Source organism: Lissotriton helveticus, chromosome 3_1 (assembly GCF_964261635.1).
Source record: "Lissotriton helveticus chromosome 3_1, aLisHel1.1, whole genome shotgun sequence".
NCBI lineage: Eukaryota > Metazoa > Chordata > Amphibia > Caudata > Salamandridae > Lissotriton > Lissotriton helveticus.
Window position 1 is genome coordinate 344,817,163 of NC_136061.1, and position 21,133 is coordinate 344,838,295.

General features: G+C 45.0%; 1 protein-coding gene across 5 annotated transcripts in view; it reads right to left on the reverse strand.

Moving 5' to 3' along the window:
* The window catches only part of SPECC1 (sperm antigen with calponin homology and coiled-coil domains 1), a 1,365,024-nt gene that overhangs the window by 1,111,476 nt on the left and 232,415 nt on the right, over positions 1 to 21,133 (reverse strand). Inside the window, exon 1 of one of the 5 annotated variants that reach the window (XM_078679994.1) lies at positions 7,736 to 8,065. The exons of 3 other annotated variants lie outside the window; for them this stretch is intronic. In XM_078679994.1, the coding sequence (XP_078536120.1) occupies positions 7,736 to 7,775 (40 nt within the window). In that variant the 5' untranslated portion in view covers positions 7,776 to 8,065. Of the gene's footprint in view, positions 1 to 7,735; positions 8,127 to 21,133 lie in introns of those variants that run through there. One more of the 5 variants, XM_078679998.1, reaches the window with a different exon arrangement.

Here is a 21,133-nt window from a genome sequence, read left to right on the forward strand (position 1 = left end):
ATAGAATAAGCATATTGAAGGCTGAAATGTGTAGGTGGAGACGTTCTGTAAAATAGAATAAGGCTGTCTGAAATTCGCTGGATCAATACACATAGGGGGCCTATTGAATTGTGATAAATAGGTGAAAACATGGCATGAGAGAAAAAGCGGGACACGATTTTCATTGTGTGTGAGCAGAGGCAGGAGTACATTTTGGAAAGTGGTTCCTGTAAAGTGATTTAAACACGACCAATCTAAAGAAAGGGGTTGTGTGGTTAAAGAGATTTTGAAAAACAAATATAAAGGACCTCTGCCTCTCCGAGTCTGCCTTTCTCCCGTGGCTTTGAGAATCAAGGTGTGAAAATGGGCCAGTCCGTTAATCGCAGCCTCCCTCTGTATGTGACCCACAGCTCATAGGTTGGAAACATGGCAGGGCTAACTCAGGTTTTCATTCTAATTTTCGAAAATTGAGTTTCTTGATATTGAGAGAGAATATTTAATTATAAATGTTTGTAAGGTGTGTTCTCGGAAGAACAGTAACAGGACAGTCATATCACCTATAAGCCTTTACGATCTATTTTCTTGTAAAGTTACTCAAAGTTACCTAGATTAATGAATAATTTAGACAGAAACGTTTTGTTTAATTTGAAAACATGCATTTCCAACTGCGCTTTTATAGTCAGCAACATCGGAATCCAGGACAAGGCGCTGGAATGGATCATCTCCTTCCTCGACGGAAGAACACAGAGAGTCCGCCTACCACCGTACAAGTCAGAGGCCTCCGAAGTCATCTGCGGCGTCCCCCAAGGATCATCCCTGAGCCCCACCCTCTTCAACGTCTACATGAGCCCCCTCGCGGCCATCGTACGCAAACACCACCTCAGCATAATCTCCTACGCCGACGACACCCAGCTGATCCTCTCCCTGACCAACGACCCCACCGCCGCCAGAGCCAACCTGCACGAAGGGATGAAAGAGGTAGCTGAGTGGATGACGACCAGCCGCCTGAAACTGAACTCGGACAAGACGGAGGTCCTCATCCTGGGCTCCTCACCCTCCGCCTGGGACGACTCCTGGTGGCCTCCCGCCCTGGGCACCGCACCCAAACCGACAGACCATGCACGAAACCTGGGCTTCATCCTGGACTCCTCCCTCTCCATGACCAGACAAGTCAACACCGTCTCCTCGGCGTGCTTCAACATCCTACGCATGCTACGGAAGATCTTCTGGTGGATCCCCACAGAGACCAGGAAGACCGTCACCCAGGCCCTCGTCACCAGCCGACTGGACTACGGTAACGCCCTCTACGCCGGTACCACCGCCAAGCTCCAGAAGAGACTCCAGCGGATCCAAAACGCCTCAGCCAGACTCATCCTCGACATCCCACGATCCAGCCACATCTCCGGACATCTGAGAGACCTTCACTGGCTCCCCGTCAACAAGAGAATCACCTTCCGCCTCCTCACCCACGCACACAAAGCCCTGCACGACCAAGGCCCGAGCTACCTCAACAGCCGAGTCAACTTCTACGCTCCCAGACGCCACCTCCGATCAGCCAACCACGCCCTCGCCGCCGTCCCCCGCATCCGAAGAGCGACTACAGGAGGAAGGTCATTCTCCTACCTGGCCGCCAAGACCTGGAACTCCCTCCCGTCCGACCTGCGCCTGACCCAAGACCACCTCTCCTTCAGAAAGAAGCTGAAGACCTGGCTGTTCGAGCAGTAGCGGCACCCCCCCCCCCCCCCCCCAGCGCCTTGAGACCCTACGGGTATGTAGCGCGCTCTATAAATATCACTGATTGATTGATTGATTGAAAGCGTCTCAGATGCACGAGTCAGAGTCCTGCCCCATTAGATTCATGTTTTGCCTTCTTCACAATAAATGTGTACCATGATTGGGCTTTCTCTAGAATCTAACATATGTTTCATCATGTGTGTGCGTTGTAATGTTTTTTTTAACTATAAATTGCACGGTGCAATTTAGTTTTTTCTTTGATAGATGGGGAGTACAATGAACTTTTTATTTCTGTTCCCGTTGTGTAGCTGTCTGAATCGGTCGTGGTGTGAGAATCAGGTATTCGTAAATATTGAGGCTGCATGAAGATTGCATAACATTAGAGTTTAGTAGTGTCTCCAGCATGCCAGCGCCATATTTGCCATTTCTGTGATTTAGGATCTGTTGATGGGGTCACGAGTTTTGTATGGAGTGATTGAGGAACTCTACCGTGACTATTTTACATGTATTAACTTTGCCAGGATTTGTTTTCTAGAAACACATAGCTTGATAAGATGATTTAGAGTTTTGTCAGTGGAGTTTTTGTCCATGTGTTTCAGATGTACTCCCTCTGCTCCACTGGCAAAGGAAATTCACCCATTTTGGAATTCTTTTCCATTGCAATCGTGGTTTCTTCATCAGAGTGATTATCCTCCATGGGCAAAGCCTCTATATTGGTGATAATACTGTCAGAAGTGGCATAACAAAACTTAAGATGGCCCCCTTGCAAACTACATGGAGGGGTCCCTGACGCTCTGGACCCAATCAGGAGCTCTCAGCTGAAGCCTGTGGACAGGGCTGGAAGGGGTCCCTTGGAGGTTGCCACCTTCCAGCGCACCGTAGGGGTTGCATGGGCTATCGTTCTACCGTTGCCAGTCAGAAATCCTTCCATTACCACCAGGTAATGGGAGTCCACCGCCTGTGTGAAGACAGATGTACAGTACTTATATGTAGACTAGCTAACATGCTGGATCCCATCGTGTTAGGTACACTACATTTGCTATTTGGTGAATGCCCACCATAAAAAAGGCAATAAACTAAAACAAGTTGAACAGAAAAGGAACAAGCATTTGCAATGCAATAGGTCTCGCATTTACGCAAGTTTAAGCTATTAGCATTGTAAATGACAATGCCTTTTCTTTGTTTTTAAAACCAAAACATAAATAAAAGGCATTGTCATTTACAATGCCATTAGCTCAAACTTAAGTAAATGCGAGACCTATTGCATTGCAAATGCTTGTTAGGTTTGGCTTGACAGCATAGCTATCTGTAATACTACAATTCTTTAAAATGTAAAAAGAGTGGACTTCTGCTTCTCCTTGAAGAGAATTTCTCTCACCTTATGGTATTGTCTGTTTGGTGTTTCATTCATCATTATTATGGAATGCCCGCATTGTACTGCATAAGACACTATTTACAAAGCAAAAGTACTCTGACTCACTACACATCCAAATGTTTACCTTATAGATGTAGTGTACACATAAGGCTACCACTTAATTGTTTTTTTCACTGCAGTAGGGGTTTTTAAATGTTTATTCAAGATTAAAAATACAAGCCAGGCTTATTGACTTGGCTAATACTTGTTTTTAAGGCACTGAAGTAAAGAGGGTGTTTTATAGGAAATGTTGATGTTCTCCCATAGACTTACAAAGAGTGTGTTCATTATTATAGACTGACTTTAGTTTTTTGAGTAAATTCACAATCTGTATAATATAGGTCAGGCTTCTCCGAGGAGTAGCATGTACGCTACTGGTAGCTCTCCAGCTACCTGTAAGTAGCTCTCCTAGGTACAGGCCAGCCTACTACATTAGAATCATATGTTTGGTTGAATTACTATATGTACACTTGAAAGTGTGTATTCAAGATGAAAATGTGTGTATTTTCAGAACTCATAAACTAATGTTTGGAGAAAAAAGGTTGAATTTCCAAAATATATTTAAAGCTCATGTTTGAGCGATAAATCACGCCCCACTGGGAAGACTTATTACTCATATTTTGACCTTGGTACCAGTGGTATTGCAGCTATGGCTGTTATGTATTACCCATATAGAGACAGTCAATAGTGGTCTAGCCTGTTTTACATTATTGCTGACAACCCTGCCTGATAAACTGAGGTAATCACTGGTGGTAAGCTTGCATGGGGTGGTCACTAATGTAATCTGGTTTGTTGTTGCCACTAAGACACCACGAATAATATTATTTGCTCTGGATGATTTTCAGTGAACAAAAATAGAAGAGGTTGGAGACCCCTGTTCTAGGCAAACACAGATAGAGAGAAACAAAATACAGAGAGAGATAGGGAGAAAGGAATAAAACAGGAGAGGAAGATAGAATGAAAGATAGAAAGGACTGACCGACTTCACAAGGGGATTCAGACTAAAGCCCAATATCTATCAGCGTAGGAACTTTCTGTAAACAGAAAACCCCTATGCGGATAGAGAGTAGTTGGGATGGTTATAGGGTGAACAACAGGGTCTGGCGCTGCCACTGAACTGACCCAGACTGAAGTCTGAGGTCAAAAGTCTCACACAGTAATGAGACCTACTCTCACGGAACACAGCGCCAACCGGCTGAACCTCCTACATTAAAGGCAGCATATTCAGCACCACCTTACAGTGGAACAGTCTCACCCAGCCAAGTGTGCAAGCTTCTTACTCTCTGTAGCTGTGGAGGCTCTACAGACTGCCGCCAGTGCTGGTTTCTCACACTTCTTAGCCACACTGCCCCAGCGGCGGCTTCTGAGACTGCCCGAGAGTGCCTTCTCCTTACACTGACCATGAGCATGCTCACCTCATATGGCACTCACTCCTGCTAGTGGCAACCTGGAGAGAGCCCCAGTGCCAGCTCTGCCCACTGACGGTGTAAGCTTTCAACACTGGTCACTCATGCGAGCTACTCACACTGCCCAAGAGACACATGTCCGGCCACTGCCTGTCAGTGGGAGCTTCTCACACTGCCCAAGAGACACATGTCCGGCCACTGCCGGTCAGTGGGAGCTTCTCACACTGCCCAAGAGGGCCATTTCTGGACTGCCCATCAATGGAAGATTTTAACACTGCCTGAGAGAGCCATGTCCGGCCAATCAGTGGGAGCTCCTTCCACTGCCTGAGGGAGTCGGGTATCCTCCGTTGGCCCAGCATTGGTCCTCACTGTCACAGACACCAGCTTCACTCCTCAGATGCTTCAAATCCCTGGCTTCACGTACACAAGTTACATGGCCCAATGTCTCCAAGTTTTCACTAGTGTCTACAATGTTTCTTAACTTTTTAGTTTTCATTTCATTAGTGATGCAGATTCGGTGATTTCGGGGTTTTCAACCATCTTGAGAAGTTACAACAACCGATTTTGTTTTGCTCTGATAGCAACGCATTCAGTTCATTAGACACGATTGAAATTAATTTGCCTTTTGTTCTTGTGACCACAGTCCAAATATGACACTCTTTTCTTTCCACCAAGCCATGAAGCAATCTTATGGGAAGAAGAAAGAGCAGAGAGACTATGTAACCCACACGGAATTAAGGGAATACTTAGAGAAAACGGATGCAGGTCTAAAGTCCAATAAAGTTTGTGTAAGCAGCATTAACATACCCCTAGCAGGATTGACAGCATTTATTTGTTTGAAGTAAGAGAGCTACTCTATGCAGCCAATCAAAGAGAAGTGCCCTGGCTAATTACAGTAAAGCAACCAGTGACCTTCGAACCCAAATTAGTCCACGACCCGAAAAAAACACACCAGAATGGTTTACTTTCTGTATTTCAACACTTCATGGAGGTTTCACTTGCTTTAGCCACCCCTTCCCCATGAAACGAGTAACACATGCATTCTGAGGGCTGGGCTTTTCCTAGAACTTTGCAATCTACGTTAAGCACCACACATGTACCATAGCTAACTACATGACAGTGTAAAGTACGTGACAACTCTTTTATACAGTGATGGAGGCCGACACTTGTTGCTGTTCCACAGGAGCTACGAGGCAACCAATCACTCTTACTCTTCAGAAAAAAACTCAAATAACTTCTTCTCAAACAAATATCCGAGCCCTCCCACCTCAAATAACCAACTTATCCAGGTCACTTCCCACTTCCACCATCGGACACCCCGACATCATCTATTGTATATTATTACCTGTATGCCTGTGACTTTTTCTCCTCCTGTGTATTCCTTATAAGTATTGATGCGCAAACTCTGTAAAGCGCTCCCATACCTTCAGGTCAAGTTCGCGCTATATAAAACTCAAAAATACATTTTAAAAAATACACTTCAATCGGACGCTTTAGCACCCTGGAGGGCGGATTGCAATGAAGAAAACACACACAACCTGCATGTATGCCCGCACTTCATGACGCAACGCTCGCCATATTAATAAGACAGCAGTAAGGCCATGGACAGCTGTGCTAACAGATCTGAAGAACACAGTAACACCACATTCACTGGCTGGTTTCTGGCAGAAAATGACTGCTGGAAAAACATGCAATCAATACCGGAAAGCCTGAGGTCATGGGCATAGCACTCCCCTGCAGATCATGGGGTTCAAGTGTGCGCTTCTCACCTTAATACGTCAGATTACATCACTGCATCGAGAGGTATTTGTTGAAAGTGACGACTATGTCACTAGTGGGCTAAACGGCAAGTCAGTTGGCATGTGTACCATATATTTGTGTTATGTATGAAGCAACTATAAAGTCTTAAATCAAATAGAAGAGGTATTTATACAGTGCATTTCCTGAAGTCCCTTATTTCATATGCTCTCATATGTGAGGATGAAGAAAAAGGAGACTGGGTGAAACAAAATATTTGCCTAGGATCACGCAGTTTGGTGAAGTGGGGAAGCCGGGACTGTTCCAATGTTTTCTGGTTTCACCTGGTGCAATTCAGCCACCAGACGGCTATCTCTGTCTCTGTCCTTTTTTTCTTTTTTAAATCAAATATCACGGCTTTGTTTTTAATTCTTTGTACATGAGGTTAAAGGGTGGCAGGCGCAATTCACGTGAAAGCTGGGCTCGTTTTGGGCTCGCAGGTCCCAGAGGACTCTGAGCCGAGCCAGACATCTGACTCGTCACTCGAGCCTAGCTCGAACTTTCAGTGGCTCGGCCATCTCTAGGTGTGACGCACCACTTCTACGACAGCCCAAAATTCACTGGAGGCAACACACTCAATCTGCAGTCTAGTCCTTTGCAGATGATTAAATCTAAGAGAGGATGTGAGGTGACTATGTTTTTTTTGGTTTTTAACTCTGATATAGATATAGAAAACCCCCATGATCCCTCACCCCTTTCTAACCCAAAGTTTCCTGTTCAAGACATATTTATGAAAGATAACCTTTATTCACATCGTTGAACAAAACCAGCCGCCAGCTGGGTTTAATTAAACTCGTTACCCCCTTGTTTCCCGTTACCTACAGCCACGTTAGACTTTCAGAAGCCAGGAGCAGACGAATCGAGTGTAATACTGGCTGCACGGCTTAAATAGTCTTACAGAACTTCAACTTTTTACAGATCTGTCTCTAAAGGGCAGGGTGCATGATGTAACTCGTGCTCCCCGGGCCTGGTGTTTAAACCCAATCACTTTGCATTCTGGTACTTGTAGTTTCTCCCCTCACATTTCAAGTCTCCAAGTACCGAAATACCAAAAACGTAAGTGGCCGGGCAGCCATCTCGACCATTTCAACGGGACATTACACCCTACACTCAGTGCTTTAAAAGCCAATCCCGCCTGAAGCATTGCCATAGCCGGCGTCCCCCGGATCCAAAGATGGAAAGGGCCAGAGGTGCACATGACCCACGCGGCGCAGGACAAAGCAGCCCAGAAAGGGGGCTCCGCTCCCCGAATTCACAACAGGCGAATGTGGGACATGTTGCACTTAAAAAGCTCAAAGCTTCAACACGGAAAGTCCAAGTCACTTCCTCAGACAACAAGCCCCTCCTGCGTACTACCTTCCCCAAAAAAGTGCCTAGCACTTTCTACACCACCTGCAGCGCCTACCTGGCTCGGGCTCCTCGGCTCTCGCGGGCTGGTTGCCCATGGTTGGCGTCCAGCCCGCCTCCTGCTCTTCAGGACACCTGCTGGGCTGCCCACGCCCTGCTCATGCCGGTGGCGTCAGGGGTCACCCCGCGCTTTATCCTCCCGGGCACCAGCGCCCGCGGGTCAGTGGCAGAGGGCAGCCTGCGGCTCCCTGCCAGAGACAGCACAGCCAGCTCTCCCCAGACCCCCGGCAGTCGGAGCTCGGTGCCCACTCCTTGGCACAGAGAGCACAGCCGGCTTCCAGAGCCCTGCATCCCTCTGCACCTCCCTCCTACCTCATTAGAATAGGCTGCGGCGGGAGGGCAGAGAGGGAGCGCTGACTGCAGGAGTGAGCGTGAGGTGACCGCAGAGCAGAGACTCCTATCGGTAGCTGGGCGGTAATGCAGCCGCCTCCCAGGAATAACGGTGGCAGAGTCACACGGAGAGATAGGACCACGGCGCTGCCTGTCAAAGCCCCGCATGACTTTATTTATTTAGGGAGAACTCTGCATAGAATATCAGCGCACTGGTCGCAGCAACCAGCATGCACCATCATTTCTCCAGCTGGAAACATATTTATGCATTTAATTATTTAAGGGACAGTGCAATGCTGGAAATGGAACCGAGGGCCAGGGCTAGAATTGAAAAACATAATCTACTGCGGGCACCCACACATGGGAGGCGAAGGGCTGGCATTAGCAATCTGGCAATCTGATCTAGAAATTGGCAGCAAGGACATATGTAGAAGTAGTTCTGCTCTGGCTTACTTACTTGTCGTAAACAGAGCACGTTTTAAGAGAAAAAAATGGTGTTATGGCATCTGCTGCAGAGCTCTTCGTGTAACCAGCAAGTTATTTGTGTGTAGTGTAGGGTCTAGCCTTTTGCTAGATCCTACATTTTTGTTGACATTACAACCCTGTGCACTTTAACCCTGCTAACCCGTTCATTTATTTATTTGAAGAGTTTTATATAGTGCTGACTAGACCCGGAGGTATCAGAGCGCTTTATATGAGGATCAGTGTGTTACAAGTACATAAGTTACGCCAGTTACAATTACAAGTATAGGCATGGGAGAAAGACATGAGAATACGTAATAAGAAAGTTATTAGCGTGTTGCACAGCCAAGACTAACGTCTTAAGGGGAATGGAAGGAAGAAGTGGAGAGGAGAAACGGGGGGAAAGGAAAGTAGATGGAGTAAGGCAGACCAGAAGGGAGAAAGTACATCAGGAGACATAAATCATTTAAAGCAGTCAATGTGAAAGATAGACAGAGCAGTGAGTAACTGTTTGAAACAATGTCTGAAGTCCGGCTGGGTAGGTGACGACCGAGGGGATGAGCCATAGCCATACTCCTCTATAGCTGCGTAGGACAGCTCATCCGGTCAACGACCAGTGGTTCTCGGGCTCCACTGAATGCTAGCGCTGGCTAGATCTGGAGGTATCAGAGCGCATTAACATAAGGAAATTGTTACAGCAGAACAGTGATTACAAAGATTAGTTTCTGGAGCAAAAAAAGAACTGCATATTGCAAAAATACATCAGTTGAAATAGAGCAAAAGATAAAATACTTCCGTTTCTAGAGAAACAGAAAAGATGGAAAACTAGACCAAGAAGCAAAGCTGGAGAAGGGGGAAAGAAAAGGGCAAGGATACTTATCAAGCCAGGAAGACCAGACATGGAGAAGAGATTCTCAAGTGGATGCAAAAGCTAAGAGTAAGCAACTTGGACAAAACAGGAGAGGGTTCAGGTATCAGTAACAATCTAATCCGTTCTACATAGCTGAGATGGGTAAAGGTAGGGGTGGAAAGGGGTGCCTAACCAAGTCCAACTAGAAGAGAGAAGTGTAGCAGGCTCCGATGGGTCGATGAAGGGCGCAGGTCACTCCAGTGGCAACGGGCATCATGAGGACAGTCAAAACCGCAAGATGGAGGAACAAGTGACACGGACCCAGAGAGTGAGGCAAACAAGATGGTGGGCATTAAGGGTAAACAAAAAATCAGATCAAGGAAATCCGATATATAATCAACCAACCCCAAAGGTAAAGCTGCATGGGGAAAGTAGCAGATGGGTCTGAAAGTAGGTAGGGTTGAAAGTCGCCGATCTCTCCCAGGAAATCCAAGACAGGGGAGACAGCGCGGTCACTCAGGAGGCAGATTCAGGAGGAGGCAGCTGCAGGATCAGGAGGACGAGCAACTCCGCAAAAAAGGAAAGCAAGCTCGAATCCCTAAACAAGGCGGCACAGGCAGGGGTTGCCGGGCACTAGAGAACCACGCTCGCGTCCGGTTCATTCTCATCACCGGTATTGTTGCGGGGGGGGGGGCGGCTCTCTAGTCTTAGAATTTTGCAGAACGCCCTAGCGGTCGAAGGAGGGGCCTCCCGCTGGCCAAGGCACCGCGGCTTGCGCAGTGTTGTCTGCCCGCTACTCCTTACCACATCAGAGCCTCTCCCACTGACGCCGATATTTTGGGGCAACCTGCCGCCGCGCTCGGCCCCTTCCATCTGCCAGTGCGTCACCAAGGGAGCGTCAATCAAGTATTTTGGCCAGACTCGCTAGAAGGCAGGAGTGGTGGATCTCCAGCACCGCCGCTCCGGTGACACTGCCAGCCAGATTTTTTTACTGCTAGGCTTCCTCTCACCGCAGGCGATGCAATCTTGTCTTTTCACCCAGGTTCAGCCAGCGCGGTCAAAACCACTGGTTCTGGTGCAATCATCACTTCTCCATGAGCGAAAACAGCCACCATAAGGGCGCCCCAAGGCTAGCAGTCATGACTAAGTGGTAAGGTGTCTGTTCTCCCTGTTTCAACATGGTCAATTTGGCATATTTCTTATTGGTATTCTTAATTTTTCTATAAGTTCCTAGTATATAATACAACATGAACACATGGCCTGTAAGTTTAATGTCACAAATGGACTGCAACACCTATTGTGCCACTTACTACAGTGACAGTGTAAAATATGTCTTAAGGCCTACCATTGTACCTTGACTATTACAGTTTAAACACTGGACTTCCACCTGCCAAAATAAACCCTTTTGACAGGTCAAAACCTCCATTTTAAATATTAATAAGCCATCCAAATGTAGGCCTTGTAATCTTATTTAAAAGAAGGACGTGAAGAAATTGAATGTTAACACGTCCTTACAATGACTGGTACCCAAAAGTTATATTCAATGTGACAGGCCTAAATGTATGTAAAAAACCAGAGTACCAATTAAAATCCTAATACTGTATCTCAGAACTGGGAGTAATATGAAAAATATTTAAACAGCTATTTTTAATAATTATTATAAATAAATCCAATTCAACAGTGAAGTTGGATTTTCAATAATAAATATTAAGGAAAAGTAACATTTAGAAAGTTACCTTTTCCCTTCCTGGAGTTTCTGGAGGATAATTTGATTTGGACTTCCATTTCTGCAGTCAATATCTGGCATTTCAAGAGGTGTGAAAAAAGTGTGAAATGGCTCCCAGCACCAAGCAATAGGCTGAATTGATTTTGTAACTGACAAGCATGTTAAAGCAGGAATTGGAAGTGATTATGATCTTTTAATTATAAACCTTACATTACAGGGTTTCAAATTCCCTCTTTCTAAGCTGGTGCCGCATTTCACATCATTTAACCTGGTCATTAAAGCTAGTCGGAGACAAATTAAATAACAATAAAAATGTCATGCCATACAAAACCACAACTTGTATGAGACCTCCAGGAGCAAATATTGTAAAATTGTCACTCAAGAGAAAACTCTGGAAATAGGAGGAATTCATTATTTTGTGAACAGACTGAGATTTATTCTTAAGCCTTCATCAAAAGAAGCCACAATCATTCTGTAAAATCATGCATGAACATTTTAAAATGGTATGATGATAAATGCTTTGTGAAAAAATAGGCACTAACAAAAGCCGTAAAAACTAGGCATATTAACATGTCATGGCTTTGTCGAACATGCCATAAAGACAAAGTATTCAAATACATTTTGGGAAATGGTAAGCAGTGTCTGTGAGCGCCCACAAATAAATTTACCTATGGGAGTCTGCCCTGCTGAGTGGATTGAACACTTCGCTCTATTAAAAAGCCACTAACTCAGTCAGACAATGAAAAAGGACTTCATATGCAGCTGTACAAAAAGGCTGAATATGGAACTAGAATTCACTGAGGAAGAAGTGAATGATGCAGTATATAGACAAAGACTGCATAAAGCACCTGGGCTGAATGGAATCTCCTCAGATGCCTCCTTAATCATTATAGCAACTTGGGCTCTACTTCCTAAAAAAGTATTTCATGTGGTTTGGAAATATGGGGAAATTACTCCCTTGCAGCAATTGTAGTTCTCTTTTTCAAAAAAGTATTTCTCTTAGGTTCTGGAAACTGCCACCCCATTTCATTGCTGGACGGGCATGTAAAATTTATGGTTAGCTACTCCTTAATCTCATCCAAGATTGGGTCAAAAAGACCAGAATATATCCAATAGCCAGGCTGGATTCAGAAAAGGAGTGGGAACTAGAGACCAGCCAATGAGGCTGTATTGTACATGCATTAAATACAAGACAAAGAAGAAATCCACATTACTTATGGTTTTCATTAATCTAAAAACAGCATTTGATTCGGCCTAGCCCTTCTCTGGACCACACTGAGGAACCAGGGGATTCCATAAAACATATTATCTGCATTACAGCAGCTCCATTACAAGACAACAGCTGGAGTCGGACTTGGAACAAAGGGGAATGCAAATTTGACTTCCCAATCCAAACAGGAACCTGAAAAGTTTGCATATTAGTGCCTGTCTTATTTAAACTATATAGTAATGATGTGGAAAGGTCCCTCTGTGGTCTGAATCTGGATGTACCAACAATAGGAGAAGATACAGTTTGTAGGAAAACCGTTTTTTTGCAGGTGTCCCCCCACTTTTCTCCCCCATTTGGACTATCAGATGTTGCTTTTTGACTCTAACGCTGCACTGAAGCCTGCTAACCAGGCCCCAGTACCAGTGCTCTCTCCCTAAATCTGATACAAGTGAATTGGTAAGCCCAATTGGCAAGAACTTTAAACCCCTTTTGTAAGCCCCTAGTATTTGGTACCAGTAGTACCCAGGGCATGGGTGTTACGGGGTCACCAGAACCTGAAGCGATGTTTGTGCCACACTGAGCGACCTAAGTAAACTACTGACAGCAAGCTTGCCATTGCAGACTGCAGGAGCAGGGAGAACTGCTCGAACTCGACTTTGCCCTCACTATGTATGGCAAAGACAATGCACAATTTTTAATATATGCCAGTCACCCCTAAGAAAGACACCATGACCCCAAGAGGCAGGGTGCATTTTATTAAAGGTGCAGACATGTAAGTGCAAGCTTATATGCCCCTTTAGTGGCCTTTACAATTAATGGCTACTATAAGTGATAGGGGGTCCAAAGGATAACATGGGCTGGCACCAGGGCAAACTCGAGGTCGCCAGCTCCATTATGGTACCATCAAAATATGTCATGTTTGGTATCAAACAATGTTTCTCATTATCTCTGACATGAATCTCGTGTCCAGGAAAATGTGGCACGCACACAAGTGGCTACCTTAGAGGTTGCTCACCTAGTTGCCCCAGACCTTCCTGTGTTCTGGCTGCCAGCCCGCAGCTGCTGCCACCAAGACAGAAACCACTTCACTAGCCATCCTGTCAGGGAGGGAGGTGTGTATCTTCCAGGAATCAGAAACAATGGCCTGGATGGGGAGGAGGTCTCACCTCCCTCCCTGACAGGATGGCTAGTGAAGTGGCATATCAAGGCGGTGAGCTTCAAAGCCTTCAATGCCTGTGATAAGCAACCAGACAGCCTCCCAAAGGAGGCAAACAACTACCCCCTGTCCCCAGGCACATTTTCACCTGATTAGGGAGAAAAATAGGGATTCTGGAGGTGTACCCACCCAGAAGGCTAGCAGCACCTCTAGGGTGGGCTACCTGGTCTCTACAGATAAGGAAGATTTCTGCCATTTTTAAAAGTGGCAGAATAGAGGGTTTTGAGTAGAAAAGATGGCCCACAACCCCAGATGTGGTCACCTCAGGGGTGGATTAGCCACGTGGGTTAATAAACCATTGACCACTTGCACCCACAACCCTAATGCCCCTGAGTCCAGGATTTAAGAGCTACCCCTGATAACAGAACCTCAGTTCTGAACTGACTTGCAACAAAGGACAAAGAGGTAGACCTGTGTCTGTGACAACAGGATCTGCACAAAGCAAAGGCGTAATACTCTGCACCTGTGGCAACCTTCCTGGAACTGCCCAACTGTGACTCATCCCAGACCATTGCTCAGTTCCCACTGAGGGACCGCTTTGAGAGCCAAAGGCAAATCCAGACTCTGCTGGACTAGTGGCATTAGTACCCTGAACACCGCAGGTAAAAACTAAGTACTGGAACCGAAGAATCGATGGCCATCAGGCCCTCTGAGGGATCGCCCAAAAGTAGATGGTCAAGTACATTGTGGGAAACATAGTCCTGGCCTCTGCCAAGTTTCTGATGGCTACCACTTTCCCCCGGATCTTGGGACATTGAAATAACTTTCTGCTGACCTTACCACTGCCAAGGCTTGTTGGTGACCAGCCCTGCAACCACCTCTTTACTCGACGCTGCACCTCGAGGGAACCCCGCAAAACATGAATCCGATGTCAGCAGTGGTTATGTAGTCAAATCTTTGCACCCGGTTCCCCATTAGCACAGTGTGAGCGGTAAAACTAGCTCCCCGTGACTTCCACTTCAGAACCACGGCCAACCAGGACAACTCTGCACCTGGGCGTCTTAAGCTAGGTAAAATCATACTGACTGTTGCGGCTTTGTCCTGGGACTTGCATCACCTTTACCCTCCTTGGGTTCCACGCAACTTGTCCTGCAAGTGACTGATTGTCATTAGTGCTTTTCATCTTTGGCCGCAATTATAAAGTTTTGTTTGCAATACTGTTTTGCACTGATTTAATTTTGCTTCTAAAATCCATAACTCATGTTATACTTATCCATTTGACTTTGTTTTGGTGTCTAAATTGATACAAAACTCTGTTTATGTTTATAAATTGATGTTTGATTTCTTTTAAGTCATGTCAATTACTGATCATCCACGTTGGCACTCAGAAATGCTTAACACATGTTCTTCTAGTAAAGCCTGACTGCTCTTTGCCACTCTACCAGGTCTGAGCTAAGAATTTATTATAGTGAATCCAAAGACCATCTTTGGGGTATAGTGAGAGGATTGCATGGTGAACCCAGCCTGACCAGTACCACCACATAATACTCCACCGTCCCACAAAGTGCCATTACACCTCTTTGCAGATGATGCTCTACTCCTGGCTCAACTGAGCTGACAACGCGCTGCTTGTTGATGAGTTTTGAATGCTGTGGTAAACTTAAACAACTCACCATCAATGTTAGCAAAACAAAATATATAGTTCGGAATCCAACAACCAAACTGAAAAAATAATTACTCTTATGTGAATCGATTTGGATTGAGTTCTTTCTTTTGATTACCAAGGCATTCGATTTGACCATAAACAGTCTTGGACAAAGGAAATCATTTTTTTGCAGGTTTTGAGCTAGAATACAGGAGCTATCCTGCGATGTATAAACAGCAGTGGTGGAACTGTAATCAAGCCCAACCAGGAAGTCTACAAATTGTGATGTCTAGGCTGTTCCACAGCACAGGTGCTAATGGGGTCATTTAGAGTTCAGTGGAATGGGTGAACTCCCCCCACCACTCTCAGGGTTCACCTGCCTCATTGAGAGGTGAGGGAGACACAGGTCTCCACAGGCACAGCATCAGCTGGCCCCCTTGTGGACACCGTTGATTGGGTGGCTTGTCCTGCACAGGGCACCAGGTGATAGTGATGGTTGCTCCTCTATACTTAGGATGGAGGTGGAGCTGTCACAACATTAGCTGGGGGGTGAGGACCTTCTAATAAGAAAGTCAGTCCTTCGTCAGGGAAGTATAGGCCAGAGCCTTCATAGACATTATGGACTTGTGGTCCCCTTGATCAACTATAAGAGCCCCCCTAAAAGTCTGCAATGATCTGCCCATCACTCAGGCATTCCGAGTTCTCTGGATTTTAAGAAGCAAGGCAGAACCTGATTAAAGAGTTCTCAGCATTAAATGAAGGACCAATTTATTCTAAATGAAAAGTGGGCCTCTGCCATGAAAGCCATGGTAGACCATACATAGAAAGTTGAGGTCTGCATGCTCAGCCACTGGTAGCCCTCATACTGCTCTGAAATCAGCCCCCTACCATGAAGCCCATCGGGGAACAGCCAGAGTGGCAGAATAGCTAGTTAGACCAAAGTTTGTGCCCTTTTTCAGCTTAGATCTGGTAGTGGAAGACACCCTTTGTCTTCTGCGATGCTGATCCATACAGAACTGATAAAGCGAGGAATTCCCCTTTGCATTTCATGTGCAATTTTATTCTATGTTGAATTCTCTTATAAGGTACAGAGTTCTCCCTAAATGATGGGGCCTCTTGGTGTTTGCAGACACTGACCAAAACTAGAGCACATTTAAACTAAAAAAAAAGCACTGAAGACTCTTCTTGGGGAGTATAAAAGGTGTTGTGATCTTGTCTTAAGACACAAGCTGATGCCACTAGGTTTTTGTCATTGTTGAAGAGATTAAATCAAGACCCACTTTTCCCCTAGCATTGAATTATCTATTTGTTTTGTGTAAAACTAGCATCCGAAAGCTGACCTTTGGGTGACAGTCCAACAATACAATTCACAGTGTTTACGGTGAGGTGACAAATCACGTCTATTGTGTTCACCTATGTGGCAGGGCTTTGCTGATGACATGGTCATGTTACATACAAATTAGGCCTGTGTGCTGAATATGAGTGCTCTAACTCTTTAAAATGTGTATGTGAAAGGCTTAGGGCATAGAAAACCAGTGTTTTGAATGATGTTAATAGCTAACAGAGTGTTCAAGATCACCATTTTATTTTATAAGCACGTTGATATTAAATGCACTAACAAAAAGAACAGAAATACGGTGAGGAGAAAACTCCAATTGTGTTGCCCAGACAGATATGTGTGGTAAGAGACATTACAAAGTTGTCTGGCCTAACACAGAGTTAATGTGGAAGGATGTTTTGATACAATTGCTTGCCTTTCAGATATGTCCCTTACTGAAGCATTATTCACACAGTATTGAAGACACAAGAAATTGCAAAGCAACACTCCCTGCTCTATCCATAGAGATTAATTGGGGAGAAAGTTATCAGATGGTCCTAAGAATCTGGGAGGAGCAGATATGAAGACTTGTCGCTTGTGGGAAATGCTGGAGAGTTGTTATCCAACGGCAGGCCTGGGATCTTTCGTGAGTTATGTAGGATAAGACAAGACTTGGCCTAAAGTAGGGAAGGCAAACATGAACTACTCGGCTAAAACCATAACTATGACGCTTATAATATAGACATAGGTATTAAGTAGAGTTTACAACAGTTATTACAGATAGTAGGGATGTGCAATATAAAACGCCCTTGGTTTATCTAATGTTTATCTTACTCTATACTATGGGTGTTGAGATTACAGTACTAATTATAATCATTCTGATACTCAAGGTGTGAGTGTTAATTCTACATAATAAGTCACAACTATAAAACCCAAATTGCTGTTTGTGTCGCCTCGCTTCAGAAGTCTGGATGAGGGTCCAGACTTCTACAAATAACCTCTTCTGACAATAGCTTCTGTGGCAGGTCTGTCTGGCTCATAACAATCTGGATGTAGATAAGCCTAACATGTTTCATAGAAGAGTGAGAGAAACCTGTCCATTTTCCTCTTCTCCAAAGGGGGTGCTATAAGCAAGATCCCCTTGGGGCTGTGGAAATATTTCTGGGTGTACTTTTGATTTGGGGGTTCACGGCCGTGCCAGGGGTACTTCTACTTGAAGGGTTATGTCTTCCGTTTTTCTGAATTGCAGGAGGATTGAAGCAGATCATAAGTCGAGCAGGATGTTGTCCCATATCCTGAGTGTGTAGATCGAGAAGGCCTGTCATCTGGCCTTTTCTTTCTTAAACCACTTTTCCTCTAGTTGGGCAATGTCCTGGCTGCAGGTGTGGCACTGTTCACAAGAGGTGGTTAGTTCTTTGGACAGGTATGCAAAGATGATGTGGTTTCTGTAAGATTTGTCAATAATGCAGCTGGTGTTGTAGAGGATATGTGTCTAGATGGGTGCCAGTATAGTTCCTTGGGTGGGGAGATGCAGTTATATTTCTTCATGCCCCGATAAGACTGGCTGTAAAATGTAGTGTTCCTTTCAGGGGTGCCAAAGTGATGTCAGGAAGGCCATTGCGTAGATCATTGCTACGATATAGGAGGTAGACCATCAGAGGTGAGCTGTTCTGATATCAGCTTTCTGAAGAAAAGATTTCACTTTCTTTAGGAGTGAGAGCTGGTAGCCTCTTTCTTGTTTGACTTTTTTTGGTGATGTGTTCTATGAATGAGCGGTCTCAGTCTAGAGGGAAAACAAGTGATTGTGCAGTGCCTGCCAGCTAGTGGGTAAATCCTATAACTTCAAGTCAGAAAGCCAGGCTTGAAATCTGTGGTTGCTTGGAATTGTTGGCAAACAAGAGGAATTTACTCTTTGTCAGGTTGAGCTTTGTGTAGATATTGGACATCCAGTTATGGATTCGAGTGAGACAGGTTTTGAGTTACTAAACATAACAGGAAAATATTTTGAAGCAGAGTTGAGTGCCATCAGCATATTGATGGATCATGATGATATCATTGAGTACAGATCGGAGGGGCTCCATATAGAAGTTAAAGATGATGGGGGATAGGATGAAACTATGTGGGTCTGTGCATTCGATGAGGAGTTTTTGGTATTTTGCAGATCCTATCTGTACAAAATAGAGGTGGTTACCAATGTAGGAGGTGAGGCATTACACATATATGTTAGAGAAGCCCATACGTATTTCCAGGGTGTGAATTAGTAGTTGGTGGTCAATAGTGACGAAGGATGCCTAGAGGTCAGTCAGAATCATGATCCAAGGGTAATTTCTTCTATTGCTAATGATGATGGCAGCATACTTAAAGAGTGACTGCAGTGTTGCAGTCTGGTCTAAAGTGCTATTTCTAGTGTTCCTGTTGAACAACTATTGTAACTGGGCGGAGACTGCTTTTCCAATGATTTTTCATATGAATGGTATGTGTATGACAAGGCAGAAGTTGGGAGATTATCCAGGTCACGAATAGGTTTCTTCACCAGGGGGAGTAACCTTCCTCTCCTGCAGTGGTGGCTAGTGAATTTTGAAAGTGGTGGACGCCTTCATAATCACATTTGTGACAGATCCTGCAAGTAGTTTTTCCTAAAAAGAGGGCCAAATGGTGCATTTTGCACCACACTTACTTCATAAAGAAGGTCAGAGGTTTTGAAAAGGCACTAATGAAATATACAGATACTTTTGTGGCATGCCAATAAGGCCAGTTCTTCTGTAGGAGTTTAGTGAGGCGGTTGTGTGACTCACCTCCTCAAACCAATTGGATAACATAGCAACATGATGCTTCTTTAAAATTAGTGAAACAACTGTAATACAGACAGTTGAGAAAATCTGGTTGTCCGGGGTCATGTGCCCATTGTTTTTCAAAATGCCAATCAAATGTGTTAACTTATTTTTCCATCAACCTTTTTATAGAAAATGTATGTTTGGCCCACAAAGACCAGCCTGTCAATCGCACTAAACTCACATTACTATCACATGGACACATTCAACCTTTTATGTCCATTTATCAACCTCAAATAAGAAGGATGTCTATCATATGGCAATGATTTACACTACCAACTTACCAAGCATAGCCAGAATTATTTAAAAAATAGCCATTTTATGTCTAAAATGGACCACTATTATTAAGAGACAGCCAGAATTGTGGCAACGTGCCGTTTTTTGTTTTCCTAATAGCTTTGGCTCCTTTTGATGAATCTTCATCCATCTCAGTTCTTTCCTGGAAAGTTTTGCCATTGAACCATTAAGTGGAGGCTGAGGAAAAAGGAGGGTTTCCCTTGGTGTTCCCATTTATTTTTCAATAGGAAAGCTGAACAGCAGCACCGCGAAGAAGCTGAACGGATTTACATCAAATTTGGCAGAAAGGTAGATCTTGGTACAGATAGCGTTCTTATTGTGGTTTAATGTACATTTATTCAGTAGTTCTTGAGCAGTTATTGTTCAAAATGTTTATATATTTCACATTGTGGATCATCCACTGCCCTAACAGATCTCAAGCTCAAGATCTGATTAGTTGCCACCACATTAACAACGATGTGGCGGCGGCCACCTTATGACTCAGGATTTAGTCCTGAGTTGTAGAAAAAAGGTTCAAAAAGTATAATGTGTCAGGGAAGGGAATACCATGACTGCTCTTGCCTTACCTCAATAGGCTTCTGAGACCCTATACCCCAAGGTCGAACGTAAATTAAAGGGGAGAGAAGGTGCATGACCCCCCTCCCTGAGCATTAAGAGGCCCTGGGGACCTGATCACTTGGGACTAGCTCACTCACTGTGTCCCGCGTATTCCACCCTCGGGACACAGTCATTTCCCTACCCGCAAGAGTGCAGGCAGGGAAACATATGCCTGCTCCCAAAGGGTGGGAGCAGACATATGTTTCCCTGCCCGTACTCTCATGGGCCACAGAACTCAAATTGCTACTGCTTGGCGGCAGCAGGAAAACACTGCTGCTTCTGCCATACGGGAGCAATGCCGGCACCCAAAGCACCCAGGATGGGTGCATACGGGGAGCTGGCAAAGCCGGCGGCGGCTGGGGCTACCCAGCAGCCCCAACATAGTGTTTTGTGGGTGCCCCGATTGGGCAACTGCCTAAGGCCCAGGTGGATAGTATCCCCGGGCCACCACTGGCTTGGGAAAAGGGGATGTGCCTAATAAATAAAAATGATCCTGTGGATGGCACCTCCCCTTAATAAAACAAAATGTCCACAGGGGATTGGGACCTCAAGATCCTAAATGCCCCTTCTAAAAAGAAGAAGGCCATGGGGATGGAGTCTCTGGGCTCCTAAAGGCTGAGGAGGGGGAGGCAATGAGTGCCCCCTCCCTATAACACCCATAAAAATAATATGGCCCCGGGCCATGGGGTGCCCGTAGCCTCTAAATGTGAGCATTTTACTCCAAAAAAAACCTGGAAAAAGTCAAAGGGTAAAGGGGCGTTATCTGAGGAGAGCACTGTCATCATTTGCAATTAAATTATTGATCAGAATTATAACTATTGAATTTCAGTGGTTTTGTTAACTTGCAATGGTATGGTTTAATGAAAAAACAATATGTATATAGAGTTCTGCAAAAGCCAGGAGTGAGGATGCAACCTCAGTTCCTAGAGGGGTCACCGAGGTCACTGCGAGTGTGAATGTGAGAGGCGGGGAGG